The 18,723-nt window shown below is 38.6% G+C and overlaps 1 protein-coding gene and 1 pseudogene across 8 annotated transcripts in view; one reads left to right on the forward strand and one right to left on the reverse strand.

Moving 5' to 3' along the window:
- The window catches only part of SDCCAG8 (SHH signaling and ciliogenesis regulator SDCCAG8), a 242,418-nt gene that overhangs the window by 183,851 nt on the left and 39,844 nt on the right, over positions 1-18,723 (reverse strand). For 7 of the 8 annotated variants that reach the window (XM_049868124.1, XM_049868131.1, XM_049868126.1 and 4 more), the window contains 2 exons: positions 18,143-18,331; positions 9,237-9,375 (listed from right to left, as the gene is read on the reverse strand). The exons of the other annotated variant lie outside the window; for it this stretch is intronic. In XM_049868124.1, the coding sequence (XP_049724081.1) occupies positions 9,237-9,375; positions 18,143-18,331 (328 nt within the window). The remainder of the gene's footprint in view (positions 1-9,236; positions 9,376-18,142; positions 18,332-18,723) is intronic. 8 annotated transcript variants of the gene reach the window in all.
- On the forward strand, positions 14,897-15,121 carry LOC126066660 (FXYD domain-containing ion transport regulator 4-like; annotated as a pseudogene).

Consider the following 18,723-nt stretch of genomic DNA (forward strand, 5'->3'; position numbering starts at 1 on the left):
CTTGAAAAAGAATTAAAAAAAATAGTTGTATGTAAAACAATGTTCTTTGGAAGGCTATCACCTCATGGATATGCTCATGGTAGCTTCACGCTAAAGCCTGTGCCTTCCAGTCCTCTCACAAGCCTCTCAACAACTTCCCTTCTAACACAATCAGGCAGGTCTAAGACCTGATTAACATTTTTGTCTGCTTCTTATAGTTTTACCAAGGAATAACAGCTAAAGCCTCTACTTTTCCACCCTCATTTATTTTCAGGTTCCATTTCTGGCACTTTTAAAATTATCCTCAGTTGTCATGATTTATAATTTTCATACAAGCAAACAAAATTAACATTTACTGAGCACTTACTATGTGCCAGATACTTTGCTAAATGGCCTGCACGGATAATTTATTTAATCTCCTCAATAACTTTTAGGTGCTTGCTGGGGAAAATCAAATGCATTTCCTCTGACACCAAATGTGAAGCAAATCAAATCTATAGTCAGGTCTGCTCCTCTCTGTAGTACTTCTATCTTCTATCCTAACACATGCTACACATGTGGCACTTCTTCCCCTGACCCTACCCACCTGGAGCTAGGTCAGAGCTCCCAAGTTAAAGGACACAGGCCTCCAGACTGCCAAGTCTGCCCAAGACCTCAGACACCAGCCGCAAACTCAGAGATGCCCAGTGCTCCCCTTCACTTCTGACCTGCTGGTTTTCCCTACCCCCTCAGGACACCAGCTATAATCTCAGGGGTCCCTGGGGTCCTCCCACATTTGAACTGCTGGCTCTCACTATTCCGTTGGGCTCAGTAATTTGCTAGAATGACTCACAGAACTTACAGAAAGCACTGTGCTTATAATCATGGTTTTATTACAGTAAATCTGATATGGAGATACTCAGGGTAAGGTCTGGGAAGAATCCCAATGCAGAGCTTCTATGGCCCAGAGGATGCACTATCCTCCCACCTGCATCAATGTCTATCACCAACCAGGAAGCACATGGAGCTTCTGTGTCCAGAGCTTTCAATGGAGGTCTCATTATGTAATTCAAACTTCAGCCCCTCCCTGCTGAAGTCAGTGGGTCTTTCTGGCATAGTCCGTCCCCACCCAACATGAGCCATAATGCCTCAGGTGTGATCTGGAGTTCTTATCAAAGACATTTCAATTACTGGGGAAAGTCCAAGGTTTTAGAGGTTCTCTCTCAGGAACCAAGGACAAAGACCAAATTCTCTGAGTGAAGTTAAATTCTTTAGTCCACAGATGTCCTTTTTGCTAAATTGAAGAAATTTGAGGGCTTGAGACTTTAACTTGTCTAAGATCACAGACCTAGAAAGTGGCAGAGTAGGGATTTGATCCAACATAGTTTCACACTAGAATCTGCGATCCTAACTATCTTACTATACAGCCTCCCACCTACACTGGAATCAAATTTTTCATGGTCAAGGAAAAGTTATACAATAGTAAATCTGTGCAAACATTGCATACTATTATAGCACAGGGTCAGGGTGTGGTTACTGAATTAGTATTTTGAGGGTGAAAGGAAGAGAACTGCTGTTTCAAAACAAGCCTATAACTTTTTCTGACTGACTTCAATGTGAAGTGTCTGTGATTGCTGAAATACAGCACAATTAGTTAGAATACACAGGTGGGTCCTAATGACTATGTGCCTAAGACATGTAGTCCAGGAGCTTTAGAGACGCAATGCACTCTCTTCCCATGCCATCTAAGTTCTGATGGTGAAACGGAATGGCAACATCTTAAAGAAATATGAAATCCTGTCTCAAACGGTGCAATAGTTTACAGCTGAAAGCAACACTGAATAATAATGAAAGTAGGGGAGGGGTTGGGGAAGATTAATTACTTCGGTTTCAAAAGAGGAGAGATATAATCCAAGAATCTCTTTTCCTCTTAATAACCAATTTGGGATTTTGCTATATCCCTGAATTTACCGCATCCTTTTAGGGTGCATATATTAGCAACTGGTATAAAAAAAAAAAATTCATTTATTAAGGGGCTCTCTTTTAAAATTAAAAAGTGTTACCTTGTTAGGGTATTCTGGGATTTAGAAAGTTCACCCTTTAATTAGCTTTAGTCAAAACTCCATTCAGAATTAAAGTCTTCAGAGTAAAGAATATTACTTTTTTTCTAATATTCTATAGAATTTACATGGGATCTCTTACCTTATCAGCTATGCATGGCTTCACACCAAGAAAAAGAGTTACCATTCTAACTATATATTATACCGTGTTTTCATAAAGAAATCATTTAAAAATAGTTTAGACTACTTATAGTAACTGAAGTCTAGTTAGTAATTTAATAATTAACAATTAAGATATCAGATTAGTTGAAATGATCAATTTCAGAGAAACTGCATTCAGAAAGCATGACATTATAATTTTCTCACATCATATATTATTTTCTTACAAAATCTTCAGGCTTTTTCGTCTCCACTATAAATGTAAATACTGTATATAATTTCTATTTATTTAGGATGTAATATACAAATGGAACACTAGATGGCAACACATATCAATGATCTATAAGACCAAAAAAAAACCCAAACCTGTTGCAGTGGAGTTGATTCTGACTCATAGGGACCCTACAGGGCAGAGTAGAACTGCCTCATAGAGTTTCCAAGGAGCGGCTGGTAGATTTGAACTGGCGACCTTTTGGTAGCTCTCAACCATTATCCCATCAGAGCAAAGTACCTATCATTTCACGGCTCAATAATGAAGTAGCTGGTTTTTAAATTAGAATATCTATGCCTTCTGACATTTTTCTACCCTCTGAAACCAAACTTCCTAATATGTTTCAGCAAACCTTCAAGATAAAGACAACTAGGTCTCCATTATATTTTATAAACTGTTCAGTAATCAATTCTTTCATTCATTAGTAATTCAGTGAAAAAATGCCATAGATTCATAATATACAATATTCTCTATAGTTCTGAATTTTAAAAAGTGATAACTATAAAAATTCACATTAACATTTAAAACTAATAATTTAGTTTAATTTAATTCAACAAACATTAATTGTGCAATTACTATGTAAATGACCATGTAAGATATACAATGATAGATGTCACAGACCCTGACTTTAAGGGCTTATCGTGTTTTGGTGGAGAGAACAACGTAAACAGCCACAAGAAACAAACACAACATTAACAGGAATATAGAAGAGGCAGAGATTAATTCAAACAAGAAGGGGCTGAGGAAATCTTTATGGAAGACTGCCGTCTAAGCTGACTCTCAAAGGTTGAATCAATATTTCACAAGTGAATGTATCTGTGAATATACAGGAAAGAACAGCACGAAAAAATTCTGGAAATGGTCAACTGCAGGTCATGTTCTGGAAGCTGCATCGGTTATATGAAGGACTATAAAAAAAAAAAATAGTGACAGATAATGCTGGAAAAGTTAGAGTGGGGCCAGGCTGTGAAAGATCTGGAAGGTCATGCTAAGGAATTCCTGTTTTATTCTACTGCAAGATGGCGAGCTACCTGAACTTGGAGATTTACAATTCAGGAAGACAAGGCAGCAATGTGAAATATATAGTGGAACTGAAAGAGACCCAGAGGGGACCAAGAGAAGACTATTGCACTCATCTGCACAGATTGCATAAGAGTAGGTGAAAAATTGAACCAGGATAGGAGTATAGGAATGGAAGGGTGGACCGGAGATACTTAATTTCATGACCCAATTACTTTTTCCTTTTAATTTTTCATTGATAGTGTTTTCAGTAGTGGAGGGCATGCTGAATCATTGGGTGTGTGTCAATTTTTGGTAGGTAATATGGTTTTTGTTTTATGCCTCATTCTATAAATCATACCCTCAGAGTTCTGAGTACCCCTTTTGAACACCAAATCTACCCCCAGAGCCCGGGGGGTACATATGTGTGCCGAATAAAAATTTTCAAAGTTCATGTTTTTCCTATCAAAAATTCAGCAGTTTGGCAACACCTCATACCTAAAACCATCGCCATCAAGTCAATTGCAACTCACAGCAACCCTACAGGACAGAGTAGAATGCCCCCATATGGTTTCCAAGGAGTGGTTGATGAATTCGAACTGCCAACTTTTTGGTTTGCAGCCGAGCTCTTAACCACTGCGCCACCAGAGCTCTCCCAACAATACTCTGTAGTAACAGTAATTTACAGCACATGCCTTTTTTTTTTTTTTTTCTGTTTTAAACTGTTATATAGGGTCCTGCCTGCTGACGGCACTTACTGTCAGTGGGACAGCAGCTTCCCAATGAATGCCAGAGGTCCAAAAAGGAAGTGGAAGCTATATTCACTGTCAGTCCTGAAAGGGTTAAGGGACACTGAAGAGAGAAGGTTGGCAACTGATTAGATGCCAAGAAAGGGATGGGAAGAGTCAAGGTATTTTAAAGGATACAAGCTAGGGCTATTGGCAAGGTAGTGATGCTACTACCTGAAAAAGCACATAAAAGAAGATAGTAAAAAGAAAAGGAGCAGTAAACAGGAAGGTAGAGAGAATTATTAATTTTCTTGTGGAGATTTCAGATGCTAGTGAAATATCATTGATATAAAAGAGGTCTAGTAGCAGCGGGAAATGTAGGTCTGGGGCTCAGGAGAGCAGTTATAACTAAAGACATAATATGGGGGTTGGAGTTGTTCAAATGAAGGTAATGGTTCAGCCATGACAGAGAACACCAAAACTGAAAAAAAAAAAAAAAAAACCCATTGCCGTAGAGTCAATTCCAACTCCTAGAGACCCAATAGGACACAGTAGAACTGCCCCATGGGGTTTCCAAGGAGTGGCTGGTAGATTCAAACTGTCAACCTTTTGGTTAGCAGCCTCAGTGCTTAACGACTTTGCCACCAGAGCTCCAGAGGAATACAGACCCCTGGAAATGAGGGCAACATGAGGGGAGCGCTTTGGACACACTCTGAACAATGTCTATATTTCAGGCTTACATGAAATAAGTTGAAAGAGACTTAAGAGTAGACAAGAGAGATATAAAGAGGGCCCACAAGAGCGAAATGTCAGAGAAATCAAGGGAAAGGGAATTCCATGATAGTATAGCTAATGGTTTCCAAAGCTGTAGAGTTTGAGTCGAGTGAGGATTGAGATGAAGTCACTGGGTTTGGCACTCAGGAAATGACTGGTGATCAGTAATGAGCAATTTAGTAGCACAAAATCAGATTATAGGTTGTTGAAAGCCTGACTGCAATGTGTTGAGGAGTGAATGGAAAGCTGCAAGGGTAGACAAGGGTTTTGAAAGGTCTGCCAGTGAAATGATGAACAGAAGGTAATAAACCAAGTGGAAGGTGATCACAGGAGGGCTGTGTTTTATTTATTCAAACAAGAAAACAGTTATAGGTAGGATGGATACAATGAGGGGGAAAACCAATGTTGAGTGGGTGGGACTGAAGATACAAGAAAGATGTGATGACAAATGCCTCAGGGTCTCTGAACACCTAGAAGTGAGTGGCTATCAGGGACTTACAGAGAAAGATTCATACTGAGAAATAACAGTGCCAGCTAATCAAGAAAAAAAAAAAAAAAGAGTAGAAGACATATTTGAGGGAAGAAAAAATGTTGAGAGGAAGCTCATCAGTTCGTCTTGATCTCAGTAAAGTAAGAAGTAAGCCATCTGCTGAAAGGGAAGTGCTAAGAGTGAAACTGGGGAAGTGAGGATGGTGGGAAGGCTCAGAACCTCATAAGCATGCCAAGAAGTTTGGATGGAGTTCATTCTGAAGGCAGTGGGGAATCACTGAAGGATTTTCAATTGAAGAGTCATGTGATCGAATCGCTTTTAAGAAGGATCACTTCTGGCTGCAGTGCAGAGAATGGACTGAGGGAAAGGAGACCAGTTAGGATGCTGTTGTAATTCCTAAATCCAGAGATTATAGTAGCCTGAGAAAGGTGACAGTCTTAAGAAATGGTGCTGGGAAAACTGGATTTCCACATGCAAAAGACTACATCAAGATCCATGCCTAATACCATGCACAAAAACCAATTCAAAATGGATTAAAGACCTAAATGTGAAAACTAAAACCATAAAATTGGCATAATGATTGGCTGCTAACCAAAAAGTTGATAGTTCAAGTCCACCAGCTGCTCCTTGGAAACCCTATGGAACTGCTCCACTCTGCCCTATGGAGTCGCTATGAGTCAGAATTGACTCTACGGCAGTGGGTTTTGGTTTTGTTTTTAATCTTTGCAGGAGCAGATAGCCAGGTCTTTTCACCCATGGAACAATTGGTGGGTTCGAACTTTTGACCTTTCGGTTAGCAGCTGAGTGCTTAACCACTGCACTATCATTGCTCCTTTGGAACCATCATATGACCCAACAATTCCAATTCTAGTTATATACCCAGAAAAAATGAAGGCAAGAATGCAAATAGAAACCTGTACACCAATGTTCATTGCAGCGCTATCCACAATAGCTAAAATGTGGCAACAACTGAAATGTTCATTAACAAATGGATAAACAAAATGTGGTGTATACATACAACGGAATATTATGCAGTCTTTTATCAAGAGAAATGAAATCCTGATGCATGCCACAACATGGATGGATCTTGAAAACAGTATGCTGACTGATATAAATCAGTTGTAAAAAGACAAAATACTGTTATGATCTCATGTATATGAAATAAGCAAATATATAGAAGTCAAAGATTAGTGGTGCAGTGGTTAAGGAGCTGGGCTGCTAACCAAAAGGTCAGCCACTCGAATCCACCAGCTGCTCCTTGGAAATCCTATGGGGCAGTTCTACTCTGTCCTATAGGGTCACTATGAATCAGAATTGACTCAACAGCAAAGAGTTTAGTCTGGGTTTGGTAAGTGTAGGTGTGGGAAGGAGAAGTTTTTGCTTAGGGGGCATGCTAATGGTGGTGGAATGATTTAGAAAAGGATAGCAATAAAGGTTGTACAACATGAAGAATGTAATCAATGTCACTGAATTATATATGTGGAAATTACTGAATTGGAGAATGTTTTGGGGTGTATATTTTCATCACAGGAAAAAATTCTATAGCAGAAAATGCAAAAAAAAAAAAAAAAAAAGAGGAAAGGTAACAGTAAGGGAAGAATTCAAGAAAAATTCAGAAGGTAAGACTTGTTCTTAGTGACTGATTAGAAGTTGGGGCTGAGAAAGGGGATGGCATTCAGTCTTCTGGCCAGGACACATTAGTGGACAAAGTACCATTAGGTGAGTTAAAGAACATAGAAAGAGCAGCAGATTTACTGGTGTGAACACAAAGAGTTCAGTTTGGGATTTCTACTTAAATAGGAAGGGGAGAAGGCCAGCCTGGAGACAACAAATGAAATGAAATACAAAAGGAGGCTGAAGAATTAGAGGAAAGATGAAGATGTAGCGTAAATCTGAGATAGGAAGAGAAGAAAAGGCTGGTCATAGAAGGCAGTTAGTTTCAGAATTTGAGATTATATGGGCAAGTTCACGTGGGAATTAAAGTGGAGGAGGGCAAAATATTAGAGGCATGCTGAGACTGCTACAGTTGCTGCTGAATCAATTTTCAACACATAAGTAAGGTGTTGCATATATTAACAACATGGATGTTGAAACCTTTAAGGATGATGAAAGGAGATAGACTGGAGAGGGTAAAGGGTTAGATGCTAAAGCTTTTAGAAAGTGTCAGAGTATCTTCTACAATGATAGTTTATATTAATCAGAATTAGGGAAAGGAGAGATGACATTCACACCTAAGAGCAACTGAAGTAACTGAAATTAGGTGCCAAAACAAATTTGGGAATGGCAGTAATGAGTGAAGTGAACGCTGCTTTCTCCATCATGGTGCCAGGAGGTTAGTAAGTGGTAAAAGGACCTTCACTGAAGGTTTTATGGTCATGATATCATCAGGGAACAGCTAGAATTTGGCACCAAGGAAGAACTAGGAGGAATGTTTGAGGAAACAACCAAGTATGTTAGGGAGTTTGTCCAGAATGAACATAAGTTTTAAAAGACACAGAAAGCATTAATCATGGAGGCCAAAAAAAAAAAAAAAACCAAATCCATTGCCGTCAAGTCGATTTCAACTCATAGAGACCCTATAGGACAGAGTAGAACCACCCCGACAGGTTTTCAGGAAGCGGCTGGTAGATTCGAGCTGCCAACCTTTTGGTTAGCAGCTGGGCTCTTATCATTGTACCACCACAGCTCCAATGTAATGGAGGCAGTGAGGGTCAAATAACGTGGAAAGAGTTAAGGATGAATTGGATAGAAGCAACTGATTAGAAGAAGTTACAGACTAACTGGGTTTGCAGCTACCACCATATTCATGGTTTCTAAACAGAGAGGGTGGGCAAGTTTTCTGGAAGGATAAAACAATTACTGAGAAGAGGCATAATATAGAATTGAACAACCCTAATCTTTTAATAAAATACTTTTAATAAAATATTGATAATACTATATGGTTTAGACCACTGCTGTCCAACAGAACTTTCTATGATGATGAAAATATTCTATATCTGTGTATTCAATCCTACAGCCATTAGCTACATGTATCTATTAAGTACTTCAAGTGTGGCTAGTGTATCTGTGGAACAGAGTTTCTCATTTTATTTAACATAAATTTAAATAGCCAGGAAAATACATGGCAACTTTAATGGATTAAGATGTGGTCCCTTAATTCATTCGCAGCAATGAATCACTGTTACCTACCATTATTCAATGGAATATTTTAATATTTCATATAGAAAAGAAATAACCCAATATAAAGTGCTTAGAATGATGTTTGAAACCCAGTAAATGGTCAATAAATGTTAACTACTATTGTCATTATTATTAAATATGTTTGATTTAATATACAATGGATCCAGACTCATAGCTAAAGACACTATTAAAACATACTTCTTATTTTCTGTGGCATATTTGGATATTCTCAAAATTTTCGCACATATAGAGGAATGACATCTGTCTTTAGTCACACATGAACATACATAAACTGGTGACTATGGGTGTGAAGATTTTGAAAGCATTAAAAGTAATCAGCAGACAAAAAGATTAAACATGCAAGTCTCTGGAAGCACTTGACCACATTGTACTGTATTCTGTGACTAATGATATAAGAGTGTTCCCAGAAGAGTAACAATTCTTCAAATAGTAAAATTGTTTAATTGAAAACAGTTAACATTAACAGGTTGGTATTCACTGTGTGTGTGTTTGCAAAGGAGAGTTTAGTTCTGGAAGAATAACCAAAGACTTACTCAGACAAAAAGAAAAACTAAAGCAATTATGCCATGCCTTTATTGTAATCTTATCAGACTTGCCTTGGTTTTTTCAAAGTTGGCTTCCTCAGTCATTAGCACAGCTTGTTTCACCTGCTCATAAGCACTTGCTTCTCTTTGCTGCACATCTGTCAAGCTGCTCCTTACAGAAACTAGTGCAGCCATTAAGTCATCTCTTTCTCTGTCAGCAAAAAAAAGCACATTCGCAACAAGAAATGGTCAAACTTTTGTGCAGTCATAAGTCAGGAAGAGAAAAGCATTCACATGTATTAGAAGAGCAAGGGCGGGCCAGCTCAGCACGTATGAGAGCGCGCCCCAGAGAAAGGTCCTCTGTCCTTACTTGGCGAGAGGGAGGCAGGCAGAGCAGCCAGAAAGGCTGAGAGCATTAGTGGCAGGCCTGCATCTGGGCGGGACAATAACCTATTGTGCAAGGGACTGGCACACTCATAGCTGCAGATGAAAGCCCAGAAAAGGGGAAATTAGGAGAAAAAAAAAAAGTAAGGCTGGAAAGGAAGAAAGCAGCAAAACAGGGAAGGTAGGAATTGTATCTCGATGTTGAATGAACACTTTAAAAGGCGGCTACTAACGTTTTGTTTACACTGCTGATTCTCTCTCTTTTACTTGAACAAAGTTATGTTCTTTCCTTTTTATCCTCCTCCACAACGCTCTTTCTCTCTCTTCCCTTTCAATTAAATTCTATCCTTCCTCATTTAGTAACACGTTCTCTTCTTCAAGGGCAGAACTGTTGAACCCCTCAAGTGCCTTGGTCATGCCTAACTCATAATTTAACCAAATCGCATCCCACTGGGTTTGTTCATTGCCGAGTCCCATCCCCCCACTCAGCAATTTGCAGAAGCACTCTAAGCTAAGCTATTTATTGGGGGTAAAAGTGAACTGAATGCCAAAATGCTTTGGCATGTAAACTGGCAAGGATCCAATCTCGTGGGCTAATAAATTCCATATAAAAACATGCCAGGATTAACTGGAATTGATCCACTGAATAAAAATGACCAGAAAACCAAAGGGGGAGGGGGGCTGAGACAATGTGTACATTAAACATATACACCAAGCACAATCAAAATAACAGGCAGGAACATTGATAAAGGAAGAGGCGATAGCTGCATTAAGTCCCTGTTAGAGGTGTTAAAAAGTTATTTGGAAAGATAGGAAGAAGGATTTTTGGAATTTATTTCTTATGAATAGAGTCATGTTCTATACACACAGCAAAAAAAAAAAAAGCATGTTGGACTCTTCTGTAAACTACTGTGTAAGAGCTCAAGTCTTCAGTGGTGATTTCAAATTCAGTTGAAATACTGCTGCAGTTTCTGTTCTACTGCCAAATTCTAAACTATTTGCCAAAAGCCAACTGTGATTTTTCAAAAATTTAGCTAACTTTAAGGAGACATCGTTTAGAAAATTATAAACACAGCTTAAATCGCTTTCAGAATTAAGCAATGTCTATACATAAAAATCTTTTAAAGATAAAATTATTTAAACTATTCGTAGTATTTGAAAATCAGCTACATTTTCATAAATATATAATACTGAGCTAAGTTATAATTATTAACACTTTCACAAAAACTCTTGTTGAAAAAGCCAATAAATTGCTTCAAGTATTATAAAATTCATGGTCGCATGGTAAGCTCCATTTTAGAATTTCCTCATTTGTTTTGTTTTAAATTGAGAAACATAACTTGGTTTAGATATTTAATTCTAAAGGAAATGATCAAAGATAATTGATGATACATAATCAAACACAATACTAATGTGAAAAAGTAAAAGAATCAAAGCAAGATTAAATTATTCTAGTTAAATAAAAAACACAAATGAAATGCAATCAAAATTGAATATTCATCTGTATTCCCCTCCCCCCCCCAAAAAAAAGCCATACAACATAAAAGAGTCTCGCTTCACCTAGGACATATAATCTAGCTAGGACCTGTGGTTCTGGAAGAAAATAAAAATTTACTCTTTAAGAGTAGCAAGTCAGTACAGGCATCGCATAGCCACCTTTCTTAAAGCTCTAAAACCTAGTGAAAGGCAAGTTACAATTCAATGGCATCCTTATCTGCTCCTGATACCACGCCTTCCTCAAAGCCAAAGTTCCAAATGAAAAGAATTAAGAAAAAAACCTCTGTGCTTATAAATATATAAGTAGACATATCACTAAGCCCACCGCCACCGAGTTGACTCCAAATTGTTTTGACCCTACAGGACAGAGTAGAACGGCCCCATAGGGTTTCCAAGGTTGTAAATCTTTACGGAAGCTGATTGCCACATCTTTCTCCTGCAGAATGGGTTTGAACCAATGACCTTTTGGTTAGCAGCCAGGCGCTTTAACGGATGAGCCACCAGGGCTCCATAGACATATCACAGCAGGATTAAAATCTAACAAATTTCTCCATGAGGGGGACTTATATTTAACACACTTAATGTCCTGCAGAATATCCTCTTGCTGAGAGTGCAGCGTGTCTGCCACACAGCAGATACTCAATGACATGAATGACAAAATAACAAATGAATAAAAAATCTGCTATAAGTGAGCATCAAAAGAGGTGATGCTAAGCTCCCTTCAAGTTCTAAGATTTTATTACCTAAATTTAAAAAGTCACTAGGCTATTTGGAATTGGAAATGAAGAGTTTAGCTTCCTTTGGATCAAAAATTTTTCAGAATATTAACTCCTCAACATCTGACTGTTGAACAACAGATGATCACCAAAGATAAACCCCTAAACACTGACGTCTTGTTAAATTCATGGTTCAACAATGAGACCATCAAATAATTGTACGAAAAATCCGTGTAACCACTAGACTGATACACTCCAACCTGCAAATACATTATATGCTTCAAGGTGGCCCTCAGACCATCTGGGTAGTCCAGGAGATCGTCCTAAGTGACACCTACACTTGCAGGTACAGGGGCCATTTTGGCAAGTTAAGATTATTCACTTTGTGGCTACATTTTGGTATTTGTTTTGTTTTGTTCTAACATAGCCTATACCAAATAGCAAGCACTCCAAAAAAAGAGTAGCAGCAGCTCTGACATGGCAGTTGTGTCCTCAGCACACACCACAGCCACACTACCTATTCCTACAGCCGTCACCTTCTTGATTTATCTCCCATTTTCAGCCCCACACTTGTCTTTTGGGTCTAACAATGTACTCATCATCTGGCTCGAGATCCTCTGGGCTGTCCCTCAGCAACAGTCCATTCCAGCCATCCAGGGTAACAACACAGTCAGCTGGGGCCTGCTCCAGGGTGCCCAGTCCACAGGCCTGAGTGAGTCTTTCACACCAGGAAGTTGTACAGATAACATGTAGAGTGAGCGGGCACTCCTCCAAACCACCATGTCCTACAGCAGAAGTTCTGTGACCGCTCACCAGCATCATGTGAATGTTTCGATGGGTGTGGTAAAGCAGTTTTTTGTAGCAAAGCAAGCAAAACAGTCTTGGTGCTGCAACATTTCATGATCCAGATGAAAGAGCAGCTAAGGCAGAAAGATGAGGTAAGGAGCTTGGTGTCAGTTCTGGAATGAAAAAGCATGGACTTACACAACACTAGTGAGCATGTAATATTTAAGGAATTTAGTGCAACAGTCAGAGCAAAAAGAACCGAGAAAGTCCCTAAAAAACCTTGGCCAAGTGATTAAGAAAAAGAGAAAGTTGGTTTGATAGGTATGCAATAGCTTTATCTTGATATATGGAGTCCCCCAAAAATGCCTTATAATTTCTAAGTTATTCCACAGTTATGACCAATGTTTAGCATTACAAAGCATCATTCAAAGCATTACTACCACTGCTTTTAAGAAGCAAGTCTAGGAGGCTGACTACAACAGTTCCTTGTTCCTCATTTCTGGGAAGTTCCTGGCTATAATCTTGCTAAGCCAACCATAAGGAACACTGCCAATGATCCATCCCAAAATCACAAGCTGGACTGAGGTCCCAGGATAGTACAGTAGCAATAACTTCTCCTTTTTGAAAAGTACACTGAAACTTCTCCAAGATACTACGTGCAACAGAAAGGAATTTAATATACAACAGTTCCATCTCAATTACCATCCTAGATGTTCTGATTATTGACTAAGAAAAAGAGGTTACTGTTTCCCTTACCTGCCTCATGGTACAGTGAGGCCCGAGCGAAAGGCAGAAGTTCAGAAACACTATGAAGACATCCATATCAATTTTAAAAATATATCCAATGTCATCGACCGTTGTTAAGTATAGTCTCCAGAAAGTCCTAAGGTCTTAGCAAAACATCACAAATATGGATGGTCTTGTCTCCAAGTCCTACCTGATCCCCTCCTTGTCCACTGCATTACTCATTCTCGTGTAATTCATTCAATATAGTACATGCTAAAGGAAGCGATGAAGGAGGTTTAGCTGCTGTCACAACACCACACTTCCAAAAGAGGCCAGGGTGCTCTCCTGATTTATTGCATTTGGGATATACATATATAAATTCCATATGAAAGTAAGCCAGGAAATGCTGTGATAACAGCGTACTGAGGGGGTCAGATTTCTAACTATGCGGAAAAGATAGGCAAACCTAAAAAGTGTTGGCTACCCTTCAAAGTCAGCATGGCACTCAGTATTCAACATCCTGCATTAAGAAGTTGAAAGAAGTACACACCAGCTTAGGCCAAGCGAGTCATATAGTCAAAGATTTCCACAGACAATAAAAGCAAAAACCGTTCATTGTATTCTGTTGCTAAAGAAGAACATGAGTCAAAGATATGCTGACAAAGCAGAAAATTGCTCTAAGAAGGTCGACATTTACTTTAAGAGGCTAAGAGCTCAAATTTAGGGTAGAGACAAACGAATATATAACTGAGCAAGAATGTAATTTCTGAATGACCGCCAGACTTGGAACCAACGGTTCTTTCTAAAAATATTTTTCTCGTTATCTACAATGATAATATGGAAGGCAATGTAATAGGAAAACAAAACAAAACAAAAACAAAAACCCTGTGTTCTATTTCTTGGTTGGTTTTGCTAGACTACCTAGTTCTAAACTCTGTTATTTTTTAATCTATGTGATTTTGAATATGCTTTTTCTTTTTTTAAATTAATTTATTACATTCTCATTGTAAAATTAATTGTCAGTACGGTTAAGGACGTATTAGGCTTATACTTCCGATTGTAATGCCTTCTTCTACTTCTCCAGTGGAAACCACTGTTAAATATTTAGCATTTAAACTTTCAAATCTTTGTCTATGCTTTTCTACGCATACGTATGACTCTAGAGAAAAATACGTATGGTTGTGTGTGGACTTTTTCTTTAACACACATGCTTTCACACCGGGTGCATCTTTGGCCATCTTGTTTTGTTTCTTTCAACAACAGATGTTGGATATTGTCCCACATTAGCACAGGTAGATCTACCTCATTCTTGTTTTTTGTCTTTTGCTGTGTGTAGTATTTCATAGTTTGACTAAATCATGTTTAGCTAAATCATATGTAGTTAAAAGATATTCAGGTTGCTCACACTATTACAAACAATGCTACCAAAAGCATTCCCTATCAGTGTTTCATCATGAAATGTGAAATGCACAAAATATTAATGGATAGTGCTAAATCACCCTCCATAGTAGTTGTGCCACCTCTCAGGTGTGGGGTGCTCAAAACGCTGACGCACAGAAAGTCTTAGTAACCTGTCAACACAGCTGTCCCTGCCCTGCCTGATTTGTGACATGGAAGAAGTGACATGGGGCCTTGGAAGCCAGTGACATCCTTGATAAAGATAACCCCTTCTACTCTGACTGGGAAGGCCTCCAGCTTGGTGGCATGATCTGTGCAGGGCTTCTGTACATCGCAGGAATCATGCTGGCTTTGAGTAGTAAATGCAAATGTGAGTCCGGTCAGAAGCACAACCCCTGACCTGAGAAAGCCACCCTACTCATCATTCCAGGCTCTGCCAATAACTGCTGAGCCCAGGACCAGCTTCTTCGAACTCTAGGACCTGCCCCCGTCTCCTTACACTGGCCCTTTGCCACTCCCTCTCCATCTGGGGGCTCTAACCTCCAGGACTCTCTTCCTCTCCCAGGGCAGCCCTTAGGCTAGCTTCTGATGGGGTGGGAGGAGGCTATCCAAATCTTATTAATAAATTAAAATGTTCTCACCCCTCAAAGATAAAAAAAAAAAATAAAAACAAACAGGGTATGAAAATATTCACCTACTCATGAACTTACCAACTTTGCTATTATCATTCTTTCATTTTTGCCAATATGGTGGGTTTTTAAAAAATTTTTAATTGTATTTTCTTGAATACTCACAGAATGAATACCTTCTCCATTGATGACATCTTCTTCTATTAGTCATCAAATTCTACTCTTAATGTACTTTGCAACTGGGTAGTTGCTGCTGGGTGGCACAGATAGTTGGGGTTCAAATCCACCCAGCAGTGCCACAGAAGAAAGATCTAACAACGTGCTTCCAGAAGGTCACCGCTGTGAAAACCCTCCTGAGCGGAGTTCTACGCTGTAACACTCTGCTCGTGGCTAGTCAGGAGGTAGAATCAACTCCACAGAAATGGGTTTGATTTTGGTTTTAGTTTCTTTCTTTTTTTTTTTCTTGGTTGTATGTTTCAAAAGAAAGTCTTTATACATTGTACCAATCTTCTGTTACACATGGTGCAACTATTTTTCTCAGTCTTTTAATATAATGTTTAATATTTTGTAAGAGGGAAGTTTTTTTTTTTTTTAATTTAAAGAAATGTATCTTTTCCTCTATGGTTTTCACTTCTCATGTCATGTTTTAAGACTATAATTAGCCCAAGGTCATAAAGATATTTTTCTGTATCTTCTTCTAGTACTTTTATAGTCTGAACTATATCCAAGTTCTTAAGCCATCCCGAATTTATTTTTGCTAAGTGTTATTCTATTTTTCTTTCCCAATAAAAACAGGAACACTTTTAACTTCTCATGGCCTCAGTCTCCCTACCTTTAAAATGAAGGTAATAATATCTACCTCACACAAGCTTCTCTAGGATGCAGAGATTATGTTTTTAAATAGCCTGGCATGGTTTTTGAACATATAGTTAATGTTCGGTATATATTACTTGGATCTAAAAATGTATTTAACAGTTAACAACAACAACAAAAAAGGATCATCAGCACAGATCATAAAAAATACCATTCTACAACTGGAGGAATTTAATTTTTATAACAGCTAATAGGTTAGTCATGTGTGGAAACCATAGCTATCAGACTTATTGATTATTCTTGGAGTATGGTAAGTACAGAAGAGTTTTAATATTTATTGAGGACTTACTATATGGCAGAGGCTGTTTTAACCACTATATAGGTATTCTCACAATGACTCCTCATAAAAAAAAAAAAACCAAACCCATTGCCGTTGAGTCAATTTCAACTCATAGCAACCCTACAAGACAGAGTAGAACTGCCCCATAGAATTTCCAAGGAGCGCCTGGTGGATTTGAACTGCTGACCTTTTGGTTAGCAGCCATTGCACTTAACCATTACACCACCAAGGTTTCCAAAAATTACCTTATGAGTTAAGTATTTCTATCCTCATTTTAAAAACAAGGAAACTGAGGCACAAGAGGTTAATAACTTTACCACAGTTACATAGTAAGGTATCCCCTAGAAGTGAATAAAATTGCAGGAAATAACTAAGATACTAAACTACAGAGCAATTCACAATCAAGAAATACCGTGACCTATTTTCTACCACCTATGGATGCTTTCATAAACATCTGAAAATGCTTTGCACTATTCAGAAAGAATGGATTATACATGGATCTTGGCTGAAAGCAGAGAACACCAGAAAGATGTTTGTTGTTGTTGTTAGGTGCTGTCAAGTCGGTTCTGACTCATCGCGACCCTATGCACAACAAAACGAAACACTGCCCGGTCCTGCGCCATCCTTACAATTGTTGTTATGCTTGAGCTCATTGTTGCAGCCACTGTGTCAATCCACCTTGTTGAGGGTCTTCCTCTTTTCTGCTGACCCTGTACTCTGCCAAGCACGATGTCCTTCTCCAGGGACAGATCCCTCCTGACAACATGTCCAAAACATGTAAGACGCAGTCTCACCATCCTTGCCTCTAAGGAGCATTCTGGCTGCACTTCTTCCAAGACAGATTTGTTTGTTCTTTTGGCAGTCCATGGTATATCCAATATTCTTCGCCAACACCACGATTGAAAGGCGTCAATTCTTCTTTGGTCTTCCTTAAGAAAGATGTTTACCTGTGTTTTATTGACTATGAAAAGGCATTCAACGGTGTTGATCATAACAAATTATGGATAACATTTGGAAGAATGGGAATTCCAGAACTCTTAATTGTGCTCGTACAGAACCTGTACATAGACCAAGAGGTAGTTGCTCAAACAGAAAAAGCGGATATTGTGTGGTTTGAAATCAGGAAAGGTGTGTGTCAGGATTGTATCCCTTCACCGTACTTATTCAATTTGTACGCTGAGCAAATAATTCGAGAACAACAACATAGTGGGTCCTTATGCCCGTGCACTCATAGTATTCTTCACAACAGGCATACAATGAAGACGTGGTAATAACTGACTCTACTTAAACTATAGCAGGATAATCCAAGACGTGTGGAAGTAAAAAGAACACCTTCCAAATTTATGTTTTGTTAATGGGATTGAATGTACAGCCACAGATTCACAGAGCTGGGCAGAACTATAAAGATTCTCTAGTTCAGTTCTCTCATTTCACAGATAAGACTGAAACCAAGAGAAATAAAATTACTTGTCCAAAGTGACATGGTTACCTACAGTTAGCAGAACCCCACCTCCCCCCGCAATTCTGTCATCAATAAAGCTACCATGAAGGAATCTTTTAAAATCCGTTTTATCTGAAGCTTATATTAATCACATCTGATTTAGCATGGGGGATAAGAATACACAATGTCCCATTAAAGACATAATTTTCTATGTTGCCAAAGACTCTGGTGCGTATAAGCATACTTACTTAGTCAGTCGTTCAATGGTCTGTATGTGAACATTGTTATGGGTTTGGGAAAGAACAGCTTCGTGCTGAGCACATTTCAAACAAAGGCCACCAACACGGTTAGAAATATTAGCAGCCAGAAGAGACTCTTTATGCTTTAGTCGTTCTTGAAGGTCTTCACACTTTTTCTGATATTCAGCTAAGTCTTTCCTAAAAAGTGGGAAAAAAACAGAAAACCAATTCTAGGAAATGACCACATAAAAGTCCACAACTTTCAAATGTACCATAATAGTGATAATTACTACTGCTATCATTTATTAGCCAAACATCATACAAGGTGTTTTACATATAACACCTTATTAATTCTTATTACAGCCCTGAGAGGTAGGTGTGGTATCTATATTGATATGCTCAATAAAATGAAACTTGGATATATAAAATAATTAGCCCAAGTTCTTATAAGGGTTTAACACGGATTCATCTGGCTCTGATGCTGGCTGTCTTTCCACAGGATCCCACCTCTGTTACTTACGTTACCCACAAAACAAAAGCACAACTCCAAATACAAACACTAAATAGTTTTGCTTAATACAGGGGATGGA

Source organism: Elephas maximus, chromosome 24, assembly GCF_024166365.1.
Source record: "Elephas maximus indicus isolate mEleMax1 chromosome 24, mEleMax1 primary haplotype, whole genome shotgun sequence".
In the NCBI taxonomy this organism is placed as follows: domain Eukaryota; kingdom Metazoa; phylum Chordata; class Mammalia; order Proboscidea; family Elephantidae; genus Elephas; species Elephas maximus.